This window comes from Anolis carolinensis, chromosome 2 (assembly GCF_035594765.1).
Source record: "Anolis carolinensis isolate JA03-04 chromosome 2, rAnoCar3.1.pri, whole genome shotgun sequence".
Classification (NCBI taxonomy): Eukaryota; Metazoa; Chordata; class Lepidosauria; order Squamata; family Dactyloidae; genus Anolis; species Anolis carolinensis.
The window spans coordinates 21,332,859-21,352,721 of NC_085842.1; the positions used below are offsets into that span (position 1 = coordinate 21,332,859).

At 42.2% G+C, this 19,863-nt stretch overlaps 1 protein-coding gene across 2 annotated transcripts; it reads right to left on the reverse strand.

The window, feature by feature from the left end:
* Positions 1-335: 335 nt before the first annotated feature.
* On the reverse strand, positions 336-19,235 carry LOC103278088 (zinc finger and SCAN domain-containing protein 30). Of its 2 annotated transcripts, none has more exons than XM_062973417.1 (7): positions 18,275-19,235; positions 11,227-12,080; positions 9,592-9,700; positions 7,518-7,576; positions 5,397-5,514; positions 4,351-4,458; positions 336-2,688 (listed from the first exon to the last, which is right to left on the reverse strand). In XM_062973417.1, exons 2-7 carry the CDS (start codon positions 11,908-11,910, stop codon positions 1,835-1,837), a joined length of 1,932 nt encoding a protein of 643 aa, XP_062829487.1. In that variant the 5' UTR covers positions 11,911-12,080; positions 18,275-19,235; the 3' UTR covers positions 336-1,834. The 2 variants fall into 2 exon arrangements, with proteins under 2 accessions (XP_062829487.1, XP_062829488.1); XM_062973418.1 differs by lacking the exon at positions 18,275-19,235 and adding an exon at positions 17,799-17,878.
* Positions 19,236-19,863: the final 628 nt, after the last annotated feature.

A 19,863-nucleotide genomic window follows, 5' to 3' on the forward strand; every position in this document is an offset into this window, starting at 1 on the left:
CATCATCCTCAGGCTACGAGGGATCACCTAAGTAAGTCTAATTTCATGTATGTATGTTGGGTTGTTTGTACCACAAAGGCTCCTCCATGGCTTGATGGATTTGGACCAAATCTGGCACACATACATACCCTTTATGGACCACCTTTAAATAATTGAGGGGTTGAAACTGTTGCTAGGTGAAGTGTTCCTCTCTAATGTCACTGGGAAAGGGAGTGAAGAAGAAGAAAGTAAACCTGGTAATTCTGATTATGTATGCTAGTGTTTTAATATTTCTTCAGATTGAGACATTCAGGAGGTAGTTTCATCATAGGAACCATCACCATCAACACAAATAATGCTCGATAAAAGAGTTTATTTATTAAAGAAACAGACAGTTTATCTCATCCCGGCTCCAAAAGATGTGTGCAAAGCTATGTAGAAAAAAGTGTAAAAAAATCCTGCCCAATTAAATAAAATCATAATTATAACACCCACATATGCCCGCAAAATTAGTTACAAAACAAGAGTAGGAGACAAACATAGGGCTTGATCACACCAGACTGTCGTTTCTCAATAAACAAATGAAAACATACCAATATGCCAACAATCACTTTCTCAACTTGCTGCAATATCGTGCCACTTCGATGAAGCATATTCCTGCAATCTGTATTCTTCACTCCTTTGCAAAATTATGCAGTTTCAACTCTTTGCAACGGAAAGGCTTTGAAACTGGAAGGCTATCCAATGCTAATCAAGGTGATTAATTGCAATATTCATACTTGCCTCAAATAGACAAGAGTTCTTTCTTCCACCGTGGACATTCCACAGATATATAAACTCCACTTGCCTAGTTTCCAACAAACCTTACCATAGATGCAGGCAAAACGTCAGTAGAGAATGCTTCTGGAACATGGCCATACAGCCCAGATAACTCACAGCAACAGTGATTCCATCCATGAAATCTTTTGACAACACACAATGTCCAGTCCCACAACATGAGTTGTAGGAGTATCAGAACAACAAGAAGAAATGAAACAACACTTGCAGCAATATCGGGGCCTTAATTGGTTTCTCCCATTAATTAAACCATGGGATCCAATAATGACGGAAATGCAATGCTACAGCAAGATAGAAATGATGCCGTATGATAAATCCCAGCCAAAGAAACAATTATCCTGCCGTACTGGCAATTTCTCGCTCTCATGATAAAGCCCATAGTTTGTAATCAATGGGATTGTACTTATTATTCTTTATTATTCTTTGCATTATTCTTTGCAGCCTAAATGAGCAAAAAAATTCAACATTTCCCATTATTTGGCAAAAGGTATAATCAGAGTTTAAGAAGCATTGGCTTTAAAGCTCTGATAGCCAAGTGAGATTCATCAGATCACACAACGCTCCCATGGAAAACAACTTTTGGGTGGACCAGAAACACCACGTCAATTAATCCCCAGCTTCCCTTAGACCAAGGGAGGATTTTATTCTCAAAAGGAGAAATACGCATTCCTTGGAGTTAAGGTGAGATATTAAAGACTGAACGTCTTACTCACTTGAGGAGAGAATATATGCCTTTCTAGTGATGGCTTTTGGAAGATGACAATTAAAGGGGATGGTGGTTGGATAATTTCCAAAATCCTGAAAGCAGCATGAAGATGAGTTCAGCGACTGGGGTCTGCCTGAGAGTATCAGCATTACAGTTAGCCCTCCACATCGGCAGTTTTCACTTTTGCAAAGATCCCATAGCAAATGTGGAGGACTGACTATATTTAGGCTTAATAAAAAAACTGAAAATATCACACACACAATACAAAGAAGGCAGCATATCTTGAAAACGGTAGCGAAGCCTTCACTCGCCTCAGAGTACCAGTAAGCTCTTTTGCTCCATATGAATTCTTTCATGTCTTTGCAGTATGGATTTTTGCGCGAAGCTCTCCCCGCACTCGTGGCACTTGAATGGCTTCTCCCCCGTGTGGGTCCTCTGGTGTCGGAGGAGGATCTCTTTCTGATTGAAGCTCTTGCCGCAGTCGTGGCAGTCGTACGGCTTCTCTCCCGTGTGGATCTTCTGGTGCCGGACCAAGGAGTCCCTCCGGCAGAACTTCTTTCCGCACTCGGGACACTCGTAGGGCTTCTTCCCGGTGTGGATCTTCTCGTGCCGGATGAGGCTCTCCCTCTGGCTGAAGCACTTGCCACACTGGGGACACTTGTGCCGCTTCTGTCCCCCGTGGCTGCCCACCCGGTGCCTGACCAACTCCTCTCTCCAGTCGAAGCTCTCCCCGCAGTCGGAGCACGGAAACATCTTCGGCCACACGTGGATCCTCTGGTGTTTGGCGAGGCAAGTCTTTTTCTGGAAATGTTTCCCGCACACGTGGCAATCGTAAGGGGTCACTCCAGAATGCAGGACCTGGTTGGTGACCAGTCCTGCTTTGCACCGGTACCATCTCCCGCCTTTGGAGTGCAAAAACCTGCTCGCTCGGGTATGCCTCGGGGAGTCCTTCAGTGCCAAATGACTTACGGCCCTTTCCGTGGCTTCCTCCCACGTCTCCGTGGGATTCTTCCTATGCTGTCCATCAGGGGCGCAGCCTTGCTCGTGAATCTCGGCAACCAGAGAAGCCTTGCCTTGGGATATTTCCAGTGACATGCTGTACATTTCCTCAGGCTCTGGACTCTCTTCGTGACAATTCTCCTTAATGTTCAAGAGTCCTTTATCATCTACAGGGAGAAACAGAGAAAATGAGATAGAAAGAAGTAGATAACACTGGCCAATACACATTTCGGTGCCTCAAAATATTAGCCTGGGAATATTTCATCCACTTAATCAAAAATTGCACCAGTTTTCCTTTATTGGCTCAAGTTTTTGAGATACAGAACATATCTAACAATTGATGTGTAGGTTTTAAATAACAACAACAACAACAACTTTATTTTTATAACAACAACAACAACTTTATTTTTATACCCCGCCACCATCTCCCAGAAGGGACTCGGGGCGGCTTACATGGGGCCAAGCAAGTAAAACAAGTCAATAAAACGTAAGAATATAACAAATCAAATCAATAAAACATGGATAGCATAAAAACATGAAATCGCTTAAAAAATTTCTAGGCCATAAAGTGCATATATTGAATAATGAAGTCATGAAAGATCATGTTGTTTTATAACTATGTTATTATATTGTGTTTTAAATTTATGGATTATATGTTAATTTATGTTGTGGTTTGGTTGTTTTCCCATGTAAGCTGCCCTGAGTCCCTTCGGGGAGATGGAGACAGGATACAAGAATAAAGTTGTTGTTGTTATCTAACAGTCACTATCTGTTTGCCCATAGAAAACTATGATAACCATATCTAAGTAACGAGAGCTGATGTGGTCCATCCAATGCAATTTTTTGAATCAGTGTCCCAGACAACCTCAAGAACAGGCTTAAAAACAGAGACAGCATTTAATTTAATTGTACAATGTACAATGACAATAAAGTTATTATATTCTGTTTTATTCAGGAGGGAGAATGATGGGAGAAAAGTATGCCAGTGGTCAGGCCAGACCTATTTTACTTTGATTAATTATTTATTTATGGCACTTCCACCCCGCCTTTCTGAGCCCCAAAGGGGACTCTAGGTGGCTTTACAACATAGGCAACAATTTGATGTCTTTAAAAGAACAGTGTAGAATAAAAACATTTAAAATAGAGTTATAAAATACAAATAAACAATTAAAAGCATTTAACACAATACAACATAATAATTCACATGATCCACAAAGGTAGTCCGGGCTGTTCCAGTAGTCAATTGCACATCTTTTGTATCTATTATTGATAAGACATCACATGGAATATTTTGAAAAATGGAAATCTCCATAACCTTTTAGAGATTTTATGATCTTTGGAAAGGCATAACTTGTTACAAGTCACAAACTTTTGAAAAATGATGCCATAACCTTTTGGGGAAATGGCATTCATGCAAGACCATCAGGTTTCTCAGCTGTTAAATTGATGTACCTAGGTATGTTTTTGAACTGTTAGGAACAAAGATATGCCAATGCACAAAACACATACAAATAGATAGCAGAGTTTCAGAAGTGTTCTTTTTAGTTGCCCCAAAACATTTACTCTCCATTAAAACATATTTGCCTTTCCATCATGTTCTCAAGAGACAAAAAGTAGCAGACATCTTTAAAAGTAACATAGTTTGTTTACTCACAAACTTCATGTATTCAGCATATAGGTACTTTGCATATCAATCCAGTTACAGATAGGACTTGAAGTTGTTTATCTGTGTAGGTAACACGGGGCATCTTTCTTATAATCAACAGTCCAAAATCCAAAGCATCTCTCTGTTCTGAGAGTCTAATAGAGTCGCCCTGGGGTGACTTTACCTGGCATGTTACTTGGAAAAGCCTCACACTCCTCAGCGTCTGGGATGAAAAGTATTTCTCCTTGCTCCATTTGGGGCACGGCTTCAGGTTTGGGAATCACAAAGCCACCTTAATGTGGAGACACAAAACAACAAACAACATTGGGGGACAGAGTATTGATGGAATTCAGGCTAAGCCGTTTATAAATCAGGTCATTAATTGCAGCACTGCTTTTTAAACTGCGGGCCCCAGCCCTAAATTGGGGTCACGAATAATTTGGCAACATAAAAGGTTTCTGAACAACACCCATTTACATGAATCTGTTAGCAACAACAATGCAGTGTTTGCAGGGGAAACTCTACAGAAAATACTTCAGCTGTATTCCACAAAACGTCAGGAGAGAATGTTTCTGGAACATGGTCATAAAGCTCGAAAAACTCACAGCACCCCAGTGATTCCAGCCATGAAAGCCTTTGACAACACATCTGACTTATAAATGACTCATAGTTAGGGGTGAGACAGTAAGAAATGAGAGAAATGGACCCTTCAGAAGGGAAATTCACTCCTGGAAGAGTTATCATGGAGGAAAGGAGTCTCCACTGAAGCTTGATCAACAATCTTTGTTTGCACAACAAGCCACATTTTTCAAAACCCAATTATCACAGGGACAGAAAACGAGGTGAAATCTTCTGAACAGGGGCACAGACAGCCCGTATATTGGTTCCATCAATCGGAGGGACATAAATAATTTCAAATAGAGAAGCATTTTCCCACGATGAAACCAATGACTCCTCTTATATTTATTTATTTTATTTACAGCATTTATATTCCGCCCTTCTCACCCCGAAGGGGACTCAGGGCGGATCACATTGCACACATAAAGGCAAACATTCAATGCCATGACACAGAACAGAGACAGAGATAAGACGCAGGCACCGGGCTGGCCTCGAACTCATGACCTCTTGGTCAGAGTGATTTGTTGATTTGTTGCAGCTGGCTTGCTTTCCAGCCTGCACCACAGCCCGGTCCTTAGTTGTCTTCCCTCCTCCTCTTTGGGAAGGACTTACCCAAACAGCTGATGTTCTCTGGCATGACTTCCCAATGCATCGTTCCTTGCCTGGGGTTTAACACTGACCATTCGGTGTTGTCCAAGGACACTGCCACTTCATTCAGATTCACAGATCCCTGAAACAATCACACACACACGGAGATAGACACACAGCAGATTGTCATTAACCAGAACCAGTTTGAAGCCCAATAAAGTAAAAATGAAGTGGGGTCTATCATTATGGCGATGGGAAGCACAGAGAACATTTTAAAATCAAGTCTATGTATAATCAAATCCACAGAAGTCAGAATCAAAAATGCAGAAGGACAATTGTTCTGAAAGACTGTTATTTCTCCTTTCAAAATAATTTCAGAATGTTTTCCATTATTTTTGTTTGTTTAAGTTTTAACCAGTTTTGTCTAGCACAGCGGGTTAAACCATCAGCTGCAAAAGATCTTGCCGACTGGGAGGTTGACAGTTCAAGCCGTGTACGGGGTGAGCTCCCACCGTCAGCCTAGCTTCTGCCTACCTAAAAGTTCAAAAACAGCAATGTGAGAGAATAAATATGTACTGCTTTGGCAGGGAGATAAAAGGCACCCCTGAAAAACCTGGCAGTGGTTTGATTGACAGGCTCCATGGTGTGGAAGAATAGAACAGCGCTTCCCCATGGCCAAGCCAAGCACAGACTCCAGATTCCAGAAATGAAAGTGGGCAGCCTGCCTCTGATTATTTATTAAGTAACTAAACATAGATGTCTATTCTAAACAATATCTGAAAAATATGCACCACGATTATATATTGTCTGTCTCTGTCAATTGTATAAGGACATTGAATGTTTGCCATATATGTACCTGTAATCCGCTCTGAGTCCCCTCAGGGAGAGAGAGCAGAATATAAATAAAGATGATGATGATGATGATGATGATGATGATGATTATTATTATTATTATTATTGAGTTAGTTACCTTTTTATTTATTTGTGACATTTCTATCCCACCCTTCTCACCCCAAAAGGGACTCAGGGCAGCTTACAAGTTTATGTACCTACAATATATTATATTACAGTAGAGTCTCACTTATCCAACACTCGCTTATCCAACGTTCTGGATTATCCAACGCAATTTTGTAGTCAATGTTTTCAATACATTGTGATATTTTGGTGCTAAATTCGTAAATACAGTAATTACTACATAGCATTACTGCGTATTGAACTACTTTTCCTGTCAAATGTGTTGTATAACATGATGTTTTGGTGCTTAATTTGTAAAATCATAACCTAATTTGATGTTTAATAGGCTTTTCCTTAATCTCTCCTTATTATCCAACATATTCACTTATCCAACGTTCTGCCGGCCCGTTTACGTTGGATAAGCGAGACCCTACTGTATTAGCATAGCACAATAGAAGCATTATATATTATTATATTGTACTATACCACTATATTATTAGTAATATTACATGTAATATAAATATACAATTATAATAGTGTGTTATTGTTATTATATTGTATTATATTATGATATTGTTATCAATATTATATGTATATACAATATATTATATGATTAGTATAACATAATATGAGTATTATATATTATTATATTGTTATATTGACACAGAAGAAATGGTGGAATTATGTCTTCCCGGCCCCCTTCTTCACGCCTTGGGGCCCATTCAGGGAGAAGGTTGGCATATACATAAAATAAATAATATTCAAATCAATAAACAAATAGATGTTGAGCAAGCGGGACAGACAAGGCAATACTCTATTTCCCCAGTTCTAAGAGGTACTCCCCCCCCCCCCCCCCCCCCCGTATAAACATCTCTAAAAATGGGATGTGTCTTATAATCTCGGGTGCATGTTATATAATTGTTTTGCCTTGTTTTGGTGATACTGAAATTGCCATGCATCTTACAATCAATGGCATTTAATGTGGAACCATAACTCTCTTCCTGTAGTTACAGATACAGAATATTTCTACACCAGAGAACAGAACTGCATGACCAAAGGTAGCATTCTCTTTTGCCCAAAATTCAGACTCCGCATCACTTCAATTGCCTTTAATTTTGAGATCTATCAAATGCACAACCTCTTAGACTTTGGTTTGTTTTGCTAAAAACACTCCAACACAACATCACGTACCTCCGAAAGGCCAGTCTCAGTCATTTCTTCTTCTTTAGGGGACAGCATTGAACCATTGGCTGTGAAGAAGAAAGAAGGATATGGGTGAAGAAGGATTATTGTGTATATTGCTGGACTGTTACTCCCATCATCCCTCCGCAATGGCCCTGGTAACTATGACTTTTGGCAACTAAAATCCAAAAATAGGGGGAGAGTCACATCTTGAGTTTTCAAGGTAATTTTCTGAAAGATTAGAACTTGCTTATGACCTTTTTTTAGCAATAAGAAATCAAATGATGCAGTAATCTGTGGCTAAAGTTATTAATAGGTTTATTTAGTTAGATTTCTAATGGTAGAACAGTATATATAATATGTTGTCGAAGGCTTTCATGGCTGGAATCACTAGGTTGCTGTGAGTTTTCCGAGCTGTATAACCATGTTCCAGAAGCATTATTTCCTGACATTTTGCCCACATCTATGGCAGGCATCTTCAGACGTCATGAAACCTCACAACCTCTGAGGATACCTGCCATAGATGCGGGCGAAACATCAGGAGAGAATGCCTCTGGAACATGGCCATACAGCCCGGAAAACTCACAGCAACCACATATATATAATCTATAATATATATTTTTTTCATGTCAGGAGCAACCGGAATTGCTTCTGGAGTGAGAGAATTGGCCGTCTGCAAGGATGTTGCCCAGGGGACGCCTGGATGTTTTACCATCCTTGTGGGAGGCTTCTCTCATGTCCCCGCATGGAGCTGGAGCTGAAAGAGGGAGCTCATCCGCGCTCTCCCCGGGTGGGATTCGAACCTGGCAGCTTTCAGGTCAGCAACCCAACCTTCAAGTCACGAGGCTTTTACCCCCTAGGCCACCGGAGGCTCCAATAAAATTATTATTATTATTATTATTATTATTATTATTATTATTATTATTATTATTCTATTATAGTATACGAGGGTTATCCAGAAAGTAGATTATGTTTTGGAATTAAAAATGAATAAAGTATAGGAGAAAACATTTACCATATGCAGTTGAAAGCCACACCCAAATACCACTTTTCAACGTAGTTGCCATTCAAATCTAGGCACTTATCATGAATAAGCTTGGAAACTCCTCCCCCGCAAAACTCTGCCACTTGCATCCTCAACCAGCCGGTCACCCCTTCCCGCAGCTGCGCATTGTTGCCAAAATGCTGCGTTGAGGACGCAAGCGGCAGAGTTTTGTGGGGAAGGAGTTGCCAAGCTCATTCATCACTGTGATAAGTGCCTAGATTTTAATGACAACAATGTTGGGAAGTGGTATTGGGTTATGTCTTTCAACTGCATATGGTAAATGTTTTCTCCTATACTTTGTTCATTTTTAATTCCAAAATGTAATCTACTTTCTGGATAAATATAATGTATATTACAGTCAGTTGACTGCATTTGGTAGGGTTAGCGGCACAGGACTCCTGTGAAAGGAATTTCTAGGTCTTCCAGCAGGATTCCATAGTCAACCTTCACTAGAAGCTGACCATAAAATCACACTGAAGGACCTAAAGATTCCTAGAAATAATTTTAAAAATAAAATTGGTGAATAATCAAATCTGCAAAAGTCAAAACCACAAACATGGAGGGACAGCTATACTTTGTGAATTAAATCGTTTATGAATTAGATTGTAAACCAATTCCAGACCATTTTGACACTATTGACCCACTTACAACCCACACACCCCAACCTAATTTAGTAGCATTGACTACATGAGTAGGAGCTCCAATTTGTCAGTAACTGGAGCATGGATACATGACATTTTGATCCAGTCTGTGGAGGCTGGGTGAGGAAAAGTTATTTATCTGTATTTTATTTTATTGTTATCTGCATGTGCGAGATATTTTGAAATGTGCCTGTAAAGTTAAAGCAGTTTGACATCCCTTGAACTGCAATGGCTCAATGCAATGGGGGCCTGAGATTTGTAGTTGAGATTAGCAGCACTCTTGGAGAGAAGTCCTAAGACCTTGGAAAACTACACCTCCCAGGATTCCATAGCAACAATCCATGGCAGTGACTGCTGCAGAAAATGTGCCTCCTCCGTTAAGTCAATGGATCCTCACCTATCAGGCGAAAATCCCCATCAACTTTCTCCTTGACTTCCAGAGAGTTTTGTCCCAAAAGGGTCCCCTCCACTTTTGAGGGGTTGACAGGCACTTCTTCCAATGGCAGCTGAAAAAAGACATGGAGCATCATAGTTAGGAGATAGAAAAACACACACAGGACAGGATAGGTTACAAATGCTCTAGGGCAGTGGTTCTCAGCCTTCCTAATGCCGGGACCCCTTAATACAGTTCCTCATTTCGTGGTGACCCCCAACCATAACATTATTTTCGTTGCTACTTCATAACTAGCACTTTGCTACTGTTATGAATCGTAATGTAAATACCTGATATGCAGGATATATTTTTATTCACTGGACCAAATTTGGCACAAATATCCCATATGCCCAAATTTGAATACTGGCGGGGTTGGGATTGATTTTGTCATTTGGGAGTTTTAGTTGCTGGGATTTATAGTTCACCTACAATCAGAAAGCATTCTGAACTCCACCAACGATGGAACTGAACCAAACTCCCATGACCAACATACTAGAAGGGTTTGGTGGGCATTGAACTTGAGTTTTGGAGTTGTAGTTCACCTTCATCCAGAGAGCACTGTGGACTCAAACAACGATGGATCTGGACCAAACTTGGCACAAATACTCAATATGCCCAAATGTGAACACTAAAGAAGTTTAGAGAAAATAGAGCTTGACATCTGGGAGTTGTAGTTGCTGGGATTTATAGTTCACCTACAATCAAAGAGCCCCTTGAACCCCACCAACAATAGAATTGGGCCAAACTTCCCACACAGAACCCCCATGATTAATAAAAAGTACTGGTCTTTCACGCCCCCTCTGAACCCCTAGTGACCCCTCCCCCAGGGGTCCTGACCCCCAGGTTGAGAAATGCTGCTCTAGGGGTACATCTTCGTTGTTGAATTAATGCAGTTGTCCATGGCAGTGAAAGTGGTGCCACACTGTATTTATTCTACAGCAGGCATGGGCAAACTTCAGCCCTCCCGGTGTTTTGGACTTCAACTCCCACAATTCCTAACAGCCTACCGGCTGTTAGGAATTGTGGGAGTTGAAGTCCAAAACACCGGGAGGGCTGAAGTTTGCCCATACCAGCTCTAGAGCATAGTTGTGTGAGGGTTTGTAAAAAGACACCATGATGTTGTGAGTTGACTGGAAAGACATGTGGCGACAGCTGATTGGCTGAGCCAGCCGGGAGCCAGAATTCCGACTGGCTGCTGCCTCTAGCTTGGTACTGAGCCAAACGGTTTAAACTGCCACTTTCATCTCAAAGAGGGAGGAGAGAACTGACTGAAAATAGTCAGGGAGGAAATGGCTACCATACTTTTCAAAGCCTAGTTATTTATAAGGCAAATGAGGCATATTCCCACGTTCTCTGTGTGAATTCAAAAAAACTGCTATATATATTGTTGCTCTGATTGAACTATTGAACTGAAGTAAAGATACTGTTGCCTGTTGCAGAAGCCTGAGTGATATTTTATTATACTGCAGGGTTTAACTTGATTCAAAAACTGTGGTAAAGCTTCTATTTATTTATTTCTACGACCATCAACAAGCTGCACCCTAGATCTCCCAAGTCCCAGCCTCACTCTCTATCAGCTACATACACACTCTGTCTCACCTGCCATTCCCAATTCTTGTCCCCTTGGGCTCCCATCAGGAACTCCACCTCTGCCACTGTTTCAGCGTCGGTCCCCGCGTCCCACGATTTGATCCGGCTCTGGATGCCTTGGGGCAAGATGGCCAGGAACTGCTCCAGGATCAGCAGCTCCAGGATCTGCTCCTTGGTGTGCCTTTCTGGCTTCAGCCACTGGTGGCAGAGCTCCCGGAGGTGCCCGTAAACGCTCCGCGGATCCTCCACCTCTTGGCAGCGGTACCGTCGGAAGTGCCGGCGTAGCGCCTCCATCCCGCAGGCTTCCTTGCGCAGGATGGCAACCTTCACTTTCTCGTAGTCTTCCCTGTCTCCCGCTTCCAGGTTCCCGAAGGCAACTTTGGCTTCTCCGCTCAGTGCGGGCAACAGACGGGCCACCCACTCTTTCCTTGGCCATCGGCAGGCTTCGGCCACTTGCTCGAAGGAGGCCAGGAAAGCCTTGGCATCGTCCCACGGCCCCAGTTTTGGCGATCCAGAGCAACGGCAATCTAGTTCCTTCAGGAACTCTTGGCATTGGGTTGGCCACGTCTGCGGAAACCCGTTGAGGGGATGACGCTTGCCATTTTGCGGGGCTGCTCGTCTCGGCAATTCCTTTAAGCACCTCGCCTTCACAACATGCGGAGCCTCACCTACAGCTTCCAAACCCTCTTCCATTACAAATTCTCTTTTCCAGAAAGGGAGATTTCAGTAACTCACTTGTAGCCTGACCACCGTTATGTTGAAGGATAGGATAATTTTGGCTACGGACTGTTCAAGTTCCAAGTGGCCAACTCTACACCATCTTGCCTCGCCTTTTCACCAAGAATAGTAAGCAGGGCTGATCCCTAAAGAGGGAAAAAAAGAAAGGCAGAATCATAGAATCATAGAAAAATAAGAGTTAGAAGAGACCACATGGGTCATCCAGTCCAACCCTATGCCATGCAAGAAAAGCACAAAATATCTCTGACATACTGCCATCCAGCCTCTGTTTAAAATAAAATAATAATAATAATAATTCATTGGAACTTATGCCTCAAGTACCACTCCCAGCAGTAAAGAACTGGTGGGATCACAAACCTGCAAAAGTATTGGAAAATGAGCACACATAGATACTGTGGGACTTCCAAATCCAGACTGACAAAGTTCTGGAACACAACACACCAGACATCACAGTTGTGGAAAAGAAAAAGGTTTGGATCATTCATGTTGCCATCCCAGGTGACAGTCGCATTGACGAAAAACAACAGGAAAAACTCAGCCGCTATCAGGACCTCAAGAATGAACTTCAAAGACTCTGGCAGAAAGCAGTGCAGGTGGTCCCGGTGGTGATGGGCACACTGGGTGCCGTACCAAAAGATCTCAGCCGGCATTTGGAAACAATAGACATTGACAAAATTACGATCTGCCAACTGCAAAAGGCCACCCTACTGGGATCTGCGCACATCATCCGAAAATACATCACACAGTCCTAGACACTTGGGAAGTGTTCGACTTGTGATTTTGTGAAATGAAATCCAGCATATCTATCTTGTTTGCTGTGTCATACAATAAAATAATAATTTATTTTGTGCCCCGCCTCCATCTCCCCAAAGGGACTCAGGGCAGCTTACATGGGGCCAAACCGGGATAAAAAGAGCAAACAAAGTAAAACGCATCAAAAGGTACAGACACAAGTATGAAAATTTTACATATTGACATAGTAAAAATTTAAAATAACTATAATAAAACATGAATTTGACACCAGAGTAAAGATAATAAAAATGAACTGGGTAAAGTCATCAAGTAAGTATTGTAAACACAAGGTAGTTGACTAAAAGTTGACTAAAAGCCTCCACCACACTCGGAGCCAGAGAGTTCCACTGCTGAACAGCTCTCACTGTGAGGAAGTTCTTCCTAATGTTCAGGTGGAATCTCCTTTCTAGTAGTTTGAACCCATTGCTCCAAGTCCTAGTTTCCAGAGCAGCAGAAAACAAGCTTGATCCCTCTTCCTTATAGCATCCTTTGTATTGATACATGGCTATCATGTCTGAGACACTGGAGCATTGCAAAATATCTGGGAGTTACCCTAGACCGTGGTCTGACTTATAAGAAGCACTGTTTGAGTATCAGAACAAGTGGGTGCTAGAAATAATATCGTACGAAAGCTGACTGGCACAATCAGATACAGAGAAGACATCGGCCCTTGCGCTTGGCTACTTTGCTGCTGCATAGGCATGCCCAGTGTGCAATACATCTCATCACATTAAAACACTAGATGTGTCTCTTAATGAGACATGCCGCATTATCACAGGATGTCAACGCCCAACACCGCTGGAGAAATTATACTGTTTAGCTGGTATTGCACCACCTGACATGCTTGGAAGGAACAGCCTGACCTGGCATTGACAAGGCATTGACATCTCCCGCCCAACCTCTGGATATCAGCAAGCAAGCCAACACCTTAAATCAAGAAAAACCTTCCTATGATCTACAGAGATACTCGCAGGAACACCTCAGCAAGCAAGAGTCCAAAAGTGGCAGGCTGAGCCCTGCCATGTACACAATGGAGGACCATTTCACAGCGACACCAGAGGCACTCCAAGTAGCTGGCTTCTGGTCAAAGAGAATTTAGTATAACGCCAAGTTTTCAACCTTGTGTTTTATCTATCTATATATATAAAAGAGTGATGGCATCATGGCGACCCACAAAACAACAAAACTACAGGCCCCCCAACCTCGAAATTTGACAACACAACCCATCATCCACGCCTCTAGGTTGATACAACAAAAAGAAAAGAAAAATAAAGTCCTAATTAGAGAGAGAGGAATAATTGCTTTTATCCAATTGCTGCCAGTTAGAAGGCTAAGCTCCTCCAACTTGGTCTCCTAGCAACCCAATAAAAAATAATAAAAAACACTAAAAATTAATACAATAAAATACTATAATAACAGAAAATAACTAAAAATAATACAAGAAAATAATAAAATATAATAAATAAAAATATAACTTACAATAAAATTAATAAAAAAATGCAAATAACGTCAAATAAAAATTACACAACAATTTTTAACCAATACCACCACCACTTTGCCACAGCAACGCGTGGCCGGGCACAGCTAGTACATTATAACTGTATTCTCAATTCACTTCTAGCACGATAAATAAATACTGTATATACTTGAGTATAAGCCTAGTTTTTCAGCCCTTGTTTTAAGACTGAAAAAGCCCCCTCGGCTTATACTCGGGTGAGGGTCCTGGTTGGCTTATATTTGGGTCAGCTTATACTCGAGAATATATAGTACATTTATTATTTTTCTCTATTATTATTGGTATTATTACATTTATTATTTTTCTCTATTATTGTTGCTACTATTACATTTATTTTACTCTATTTTTATTATTATTATTAATACATTAATTATTTCACTCTGATATTATTATTATTATTATTGCATTTATTATTTTACTCTATTTATTATTATATGTATTATTTTCCTGTATTTATTATTATTATTATTATTACATGTATTATTTTACTCTATTATTATTAAAAGGATACATAAGCACATTTACATTGAAGAAGATGAGAATAATGATTGGATCAGAGTTGGACAGTCTTATCTTAAATTTGAGCTTTATGTAAATATTCAAAAACATTTAACCTACTGGTGCCTCAATTAATGTAATTTTATTGGTATCTATTTTTATTTCTGAAATTTACCACCCTCGGCTTATACTGGAGTCAATGTTTTCCCAGTTTTTTGGTGGTAAAATTAGGTGCCTCGGCTTATATTCGGGTCGGCTTATACTCGAGTATATACGGTAGTTCACATATCCCATCACTTTTGGTCAATGATTTTATCCTAATATCAAGTTATTCATATTCTTCCAATACAAACAGATCTTAGGAAGGCGTACAAGTAAAATCCATTCAAGTGGCTTCGTTATCTCTGATCAGTGCCTCATTTGAATGGCTGATTAAAATGTCACTACCTTTGTATTCTTTTGCTTGCAATTTTTATTACACCATTTTGCATGGGGAAAGGAAGACTTCAACCACTTTTTGGCACCCTCTCAGGTTGCATCTACACCAGTGGTTCTCAACCTGTGGTTTTGGCCTCCAACTCCCAGAAATCCTAACAGGTGGTAAACTGGATTTTCTGGGAGTTGTAGGACAAAACACCTGGGGACCCACAGGTTGAGAACCACTGATCTATACTATAGATTTAACATGACTTGACTCCACTTTGAAATGCCATGGCTAAGTGTTAGGGGATTCCAGGATTTGTAATCTGGTGAGACAGTCATGCTGGCCACATGACCTTGGAGGTGTCTATGGACAACGCCGGCTCTTCGGCTTAGAAATGGAGATGAGCACCAACCCCCAGAGTCAGACAAGACTAGACTTAATGTCAGGGGAAACCTTTATCTTTCAGGCATTAGTACTCTTTGGCCGAGAAGGCTGAAACCTTGGAAAACTGCAATACCTATCCATGATTCCCAACATTACTGGGAACAATACGTATTTTATAACACTAGTTTACAACCCAGCCTCACGAAGGCCCTCTTAGCCAGTTTATTAAGCCTCTCTCCAGGCATCAGACACCATTCCAATCATTCTTTCCACCACTCAGTCTTGAGCAAGAATAGTTAAAGTGGTATCAAACTGCATTAATTCCTCGGTGTAAAGAGCCACCCCAACACAACAGAGAGCCAACACCTCCCAGCTTCTAGGTGGCAAACTAGCTCTCACACCACATTGTATGATTTCATTAGGGAAAGCAAGTATTTGGAGAATGTGACCTGGCTTGCTTAAAACAGTGGATGTGGCTCTTAATGAGACATGCCGCATTATCATAGGATGTCTTGTCTATGCCCTACGCCACTGGATAAATTATACTGTTTAGCCGGTATTGCACTACCTGACACCTGTCGGGAAGGAGCAGCCTGCCCTGTAATGAAAGGACCAAGGCAGTAACATCTCTGGAGCCATCCTCTGTTTGGATATCAGCCAGCAAACCAATGCCTTAAATCAAGAAACAGCTTCCTAACATCTACAGAAATACTCATAGCAACACCTCAGCAAGCGAGAGTCCAAAAGTGGCAGGCTAAAACCCAGAACCTCAATCAGTGGCTGAGACTAGATGAGAGACTCCCTCCTGGGCACACACAAGACTGGAAGACTTGGAAGGCAGTGAACAGACTGCAGTCTGGCACCACGAGATGCATATCTAACCTTAAGAAATAAGGCCACAAAGTGGAGTCCACGACATGTGAGTGTGGACAAGAGGAAACCACATACCACTCACTACAATGCAGCCTGAGCCCTGCCACATACGCAATGGAGGGCCTTCTTATAGTGACACCAGAGACACTCCAAGTGGTCAAAGAAAATGTAGTATAATGACAAGTTTTTAACTTTGTTTGTGGTTTATGACTGTTTTTTAATCATGTTGAAGTTTTACTGCTCGGTTTAATGTTTTATCTGATTTGTGCTGTCGTGTCTGGGCATGGCCCCATGTAAGCCACCCCGAGTCCCTCCGGGGAAATGGAGCGGGATATAAGAATAAAATAATAATAATAATAATTATTATTATTATTATTATTATTATTATTAATATTATTTATTCTATAGGTAAAGGTAAAGGTTTCCCTGACGTTTAGTCATGTCTGACTCTGGGGGTTGGTGCTCATCTCCACTTCTAAGCTGAAGAGCCGGCGTTGTCCGTAGACACCTCCAAGGTCACATGGCCAGCATGACTGCATGGAGCGCCGTTACCTTCCCACCGGAGCAGTACCTATTGATCTACTCACATTGGCATGTTTTCGAACTGCTAGGTTGGCAGGAGCTGGAGCTAACAGCGGGCGCTCACTCCGCTCCCAGGATTTGAACATGGGACCTTTCGGTCTGCAAGTTCAGCAGCTCAGCGCTTTAACACACTTCGCCACCGGGGCTCCCTGTGGTTTATTCTATACATTACAACTATATAATATGGTTTATTCTATACATTACAACTATATTCTCAATCTGCTCCTGACACGATAAATAAATAAATTTAGTTCACGCATCCCATCATGTTTTGTCAGATTACCCATATATTGTTCAAGGCTTTCATGGCCAGAATCACAGGATTGTTGTGTGTTTTCCGGGTTGTACGGCCATGTCCCAGAAGCATCCTCTCCTGACATTTCACCCACATCTATGGCAGGCATCCTCAGAGATGTGAGGTATAAGGATGCCTGCCATAGATGTGGGCGAAACGTCAGGAGAGAATACTTCTGGAACATGGCCATACATCCCAGAAAACACACAACAATCCTGTGATTCACACTTTACCATATATAATTTTTAATATCCTCCCTTTAATATCTTTGGCATAGAAATAAAATCGGAAGCTCACTTTACCATATATAATTTTTAATATCCTCCCTTTAATATCTTTGGCATAGAAATAAAATCGGAAGCTCACTTTACCATATATAATTTTTAATATCCTCCCTTTACCAGGGCATCTTTGGCATAGAAATAAAATCAGATCAAGCGGCTTCGTTACCTTTCTTTGGCTGATTATAATGTTATTACCTTTGTATTCTTTTGTTTACATTTTGCATGGGGAAAGGAAGACTTCAACCACTTTTCCGGCACCATCTCAGACTGCATCTACAGTATAGAAATAAAGTGGCTTGACTCCACTTTTAAATGCTAGGGAATCATGTTGATCCCCAACATGATTGGGAGCAATGCACATCATATACAGGATCAGGCATGGGCAAACTTGGGCCCTCCAGGTGTTTTGGACTGCAACTCCCACAATTCCTAACAGCCTGCCGGCTGTTAGGAATTGTGGGAGTTGCAGTCCAAAACACCTGGAGGGCCCAAGTTTGCCCATGCCTGATCTAGACTGATCTGGAAAACCCACACTGCTGCAAGAACCAATCTCTTTCCAACTTTCCCAACCAGCCAAGCCCTTGCTTGGTTGCTTTGCCCATGAATGTGTGCATGGGCATCAGTGTATGGTTTCCCCCTGTTCCCCTCCGGATCTGCCCCTTGAAGCTCACCTCTCTCTCGCAGCCATTCACGGGCAAGCAGAGCCTCCCAGGCAAGCAGGAAAGGGCGCCTTGCAGTTGCACCACTTCCAGGTCCTGCTCCAATTTCCCAGGCCCTCCTCCAGCCTGCTCCGGGTTAACCCCTTCCTGCCTGCCTTCCAGCAGCTCCACCCACCAGGCAGGTTGCAAGCATAGAAGTTTTCTCCTGCTCCTGCTCCTCAAATCATAGAATCATAGACTAGTAGAGTTGGAAGAGACCTCATGGGCCATCCAGTCCAACCCCCTGCCAAGAAGCCTAGAGCTGGAAGAGACCCCCAGAGGTCATCCAGTCCAACCCCGTCCTGCCATAAAGGAGGACACCATCAAAGCACTCCTGACAGATGGCTCTGTCAAAGCCAAACCTGATCTGGCTTCCCCGTATACTAACTTCTTTTTGTTCTGTTCACTCCTTTCATCAAATCATAGGATCCTAGAGACTCCCAAAGGCCATCCAGTCCAACCCCATCCTGCTATAAAGGATGGCACCATCAAAGCACTCCTGACACATGGCCATACCTTGCCTCTGTCAAAGCCAAACCTGATCTGGCTTCCCCGTATACTAACTTCTTTTTGTTCTGTTCACTCCTTTCATCAAATCATAGGATCCTAGAGACTTCCAAAGGCCATCCAGTTCAACCCCATCCTGGCATAAAGGATGACACCATCAAAGCACTCCTGACAGATGGCTCTGTCAAAGCCAAACCTGATCTGGCTTCCCCGGATACTAGCTTCTGCTCGTTCTGTTCACTCCTTTCATCAAATCATAGGATCCTAGAGACTCCCAAAGGCCATCCAGTCCAACCCCATCCTGCTATAAAGGATGGCACCATCAAAGCACTCCTGACAGATGGCCATACCTTGCCTCTGTCAAAGCCAAACCTGATCTGGCTTCCCCGGATACTAACTTCTTTTCGTTCTGTTCACTCCTTTCATCAAATCATAGGATCCTAGAGACTCCCAAAGGCCATCCAGTCCAACCCCATCCTGGCGTAAAGGATGGCATCATCAAAGCATTCCCAACAGATGGCCTCTGTCAATGTGTTGTCAAAGGCTTTCGTGGCCGGAATCACAGGGTTGTTGTGTGTTGTCCAGGCTGTATGGCCATGATCCAGAAGCATTCTCTCCTGACAATTCGCCCACCTCTATGGTAGGCATCCTCAGAGGAAGCCTGCCATAAATGTGGGCGAAACGTCAGGAGAGAATGCTTCTGGATCATGGCCATACAGCCCGGAAAACACACAACAACCCCAGCCTCTGTCAATGTTATCAAAGGTGATACCAACCCCCCCCCCCCTTTAATGAAAAATAGCTTATAATCAGGGAACTTATAGTTTTGCCAAGGACACCAGGCAAGAATGATATAATAAGAGTTCAGTCTTGGCCAGTTTGCAAAGGGACTAACAACCACAATGCCCCCCCCAGTGGTGCAGCATGTTAAAGCGCTGAGCTGATGAAAGTGTGGAATGAAAGATCGCTGGTTTGATTCCAGGGAGCGGAGTGAGCTCCCACTGTTAGCCCCAGCTTGTCAACCTAGCGATTCGAAAACATGCAAATGTGGGTAG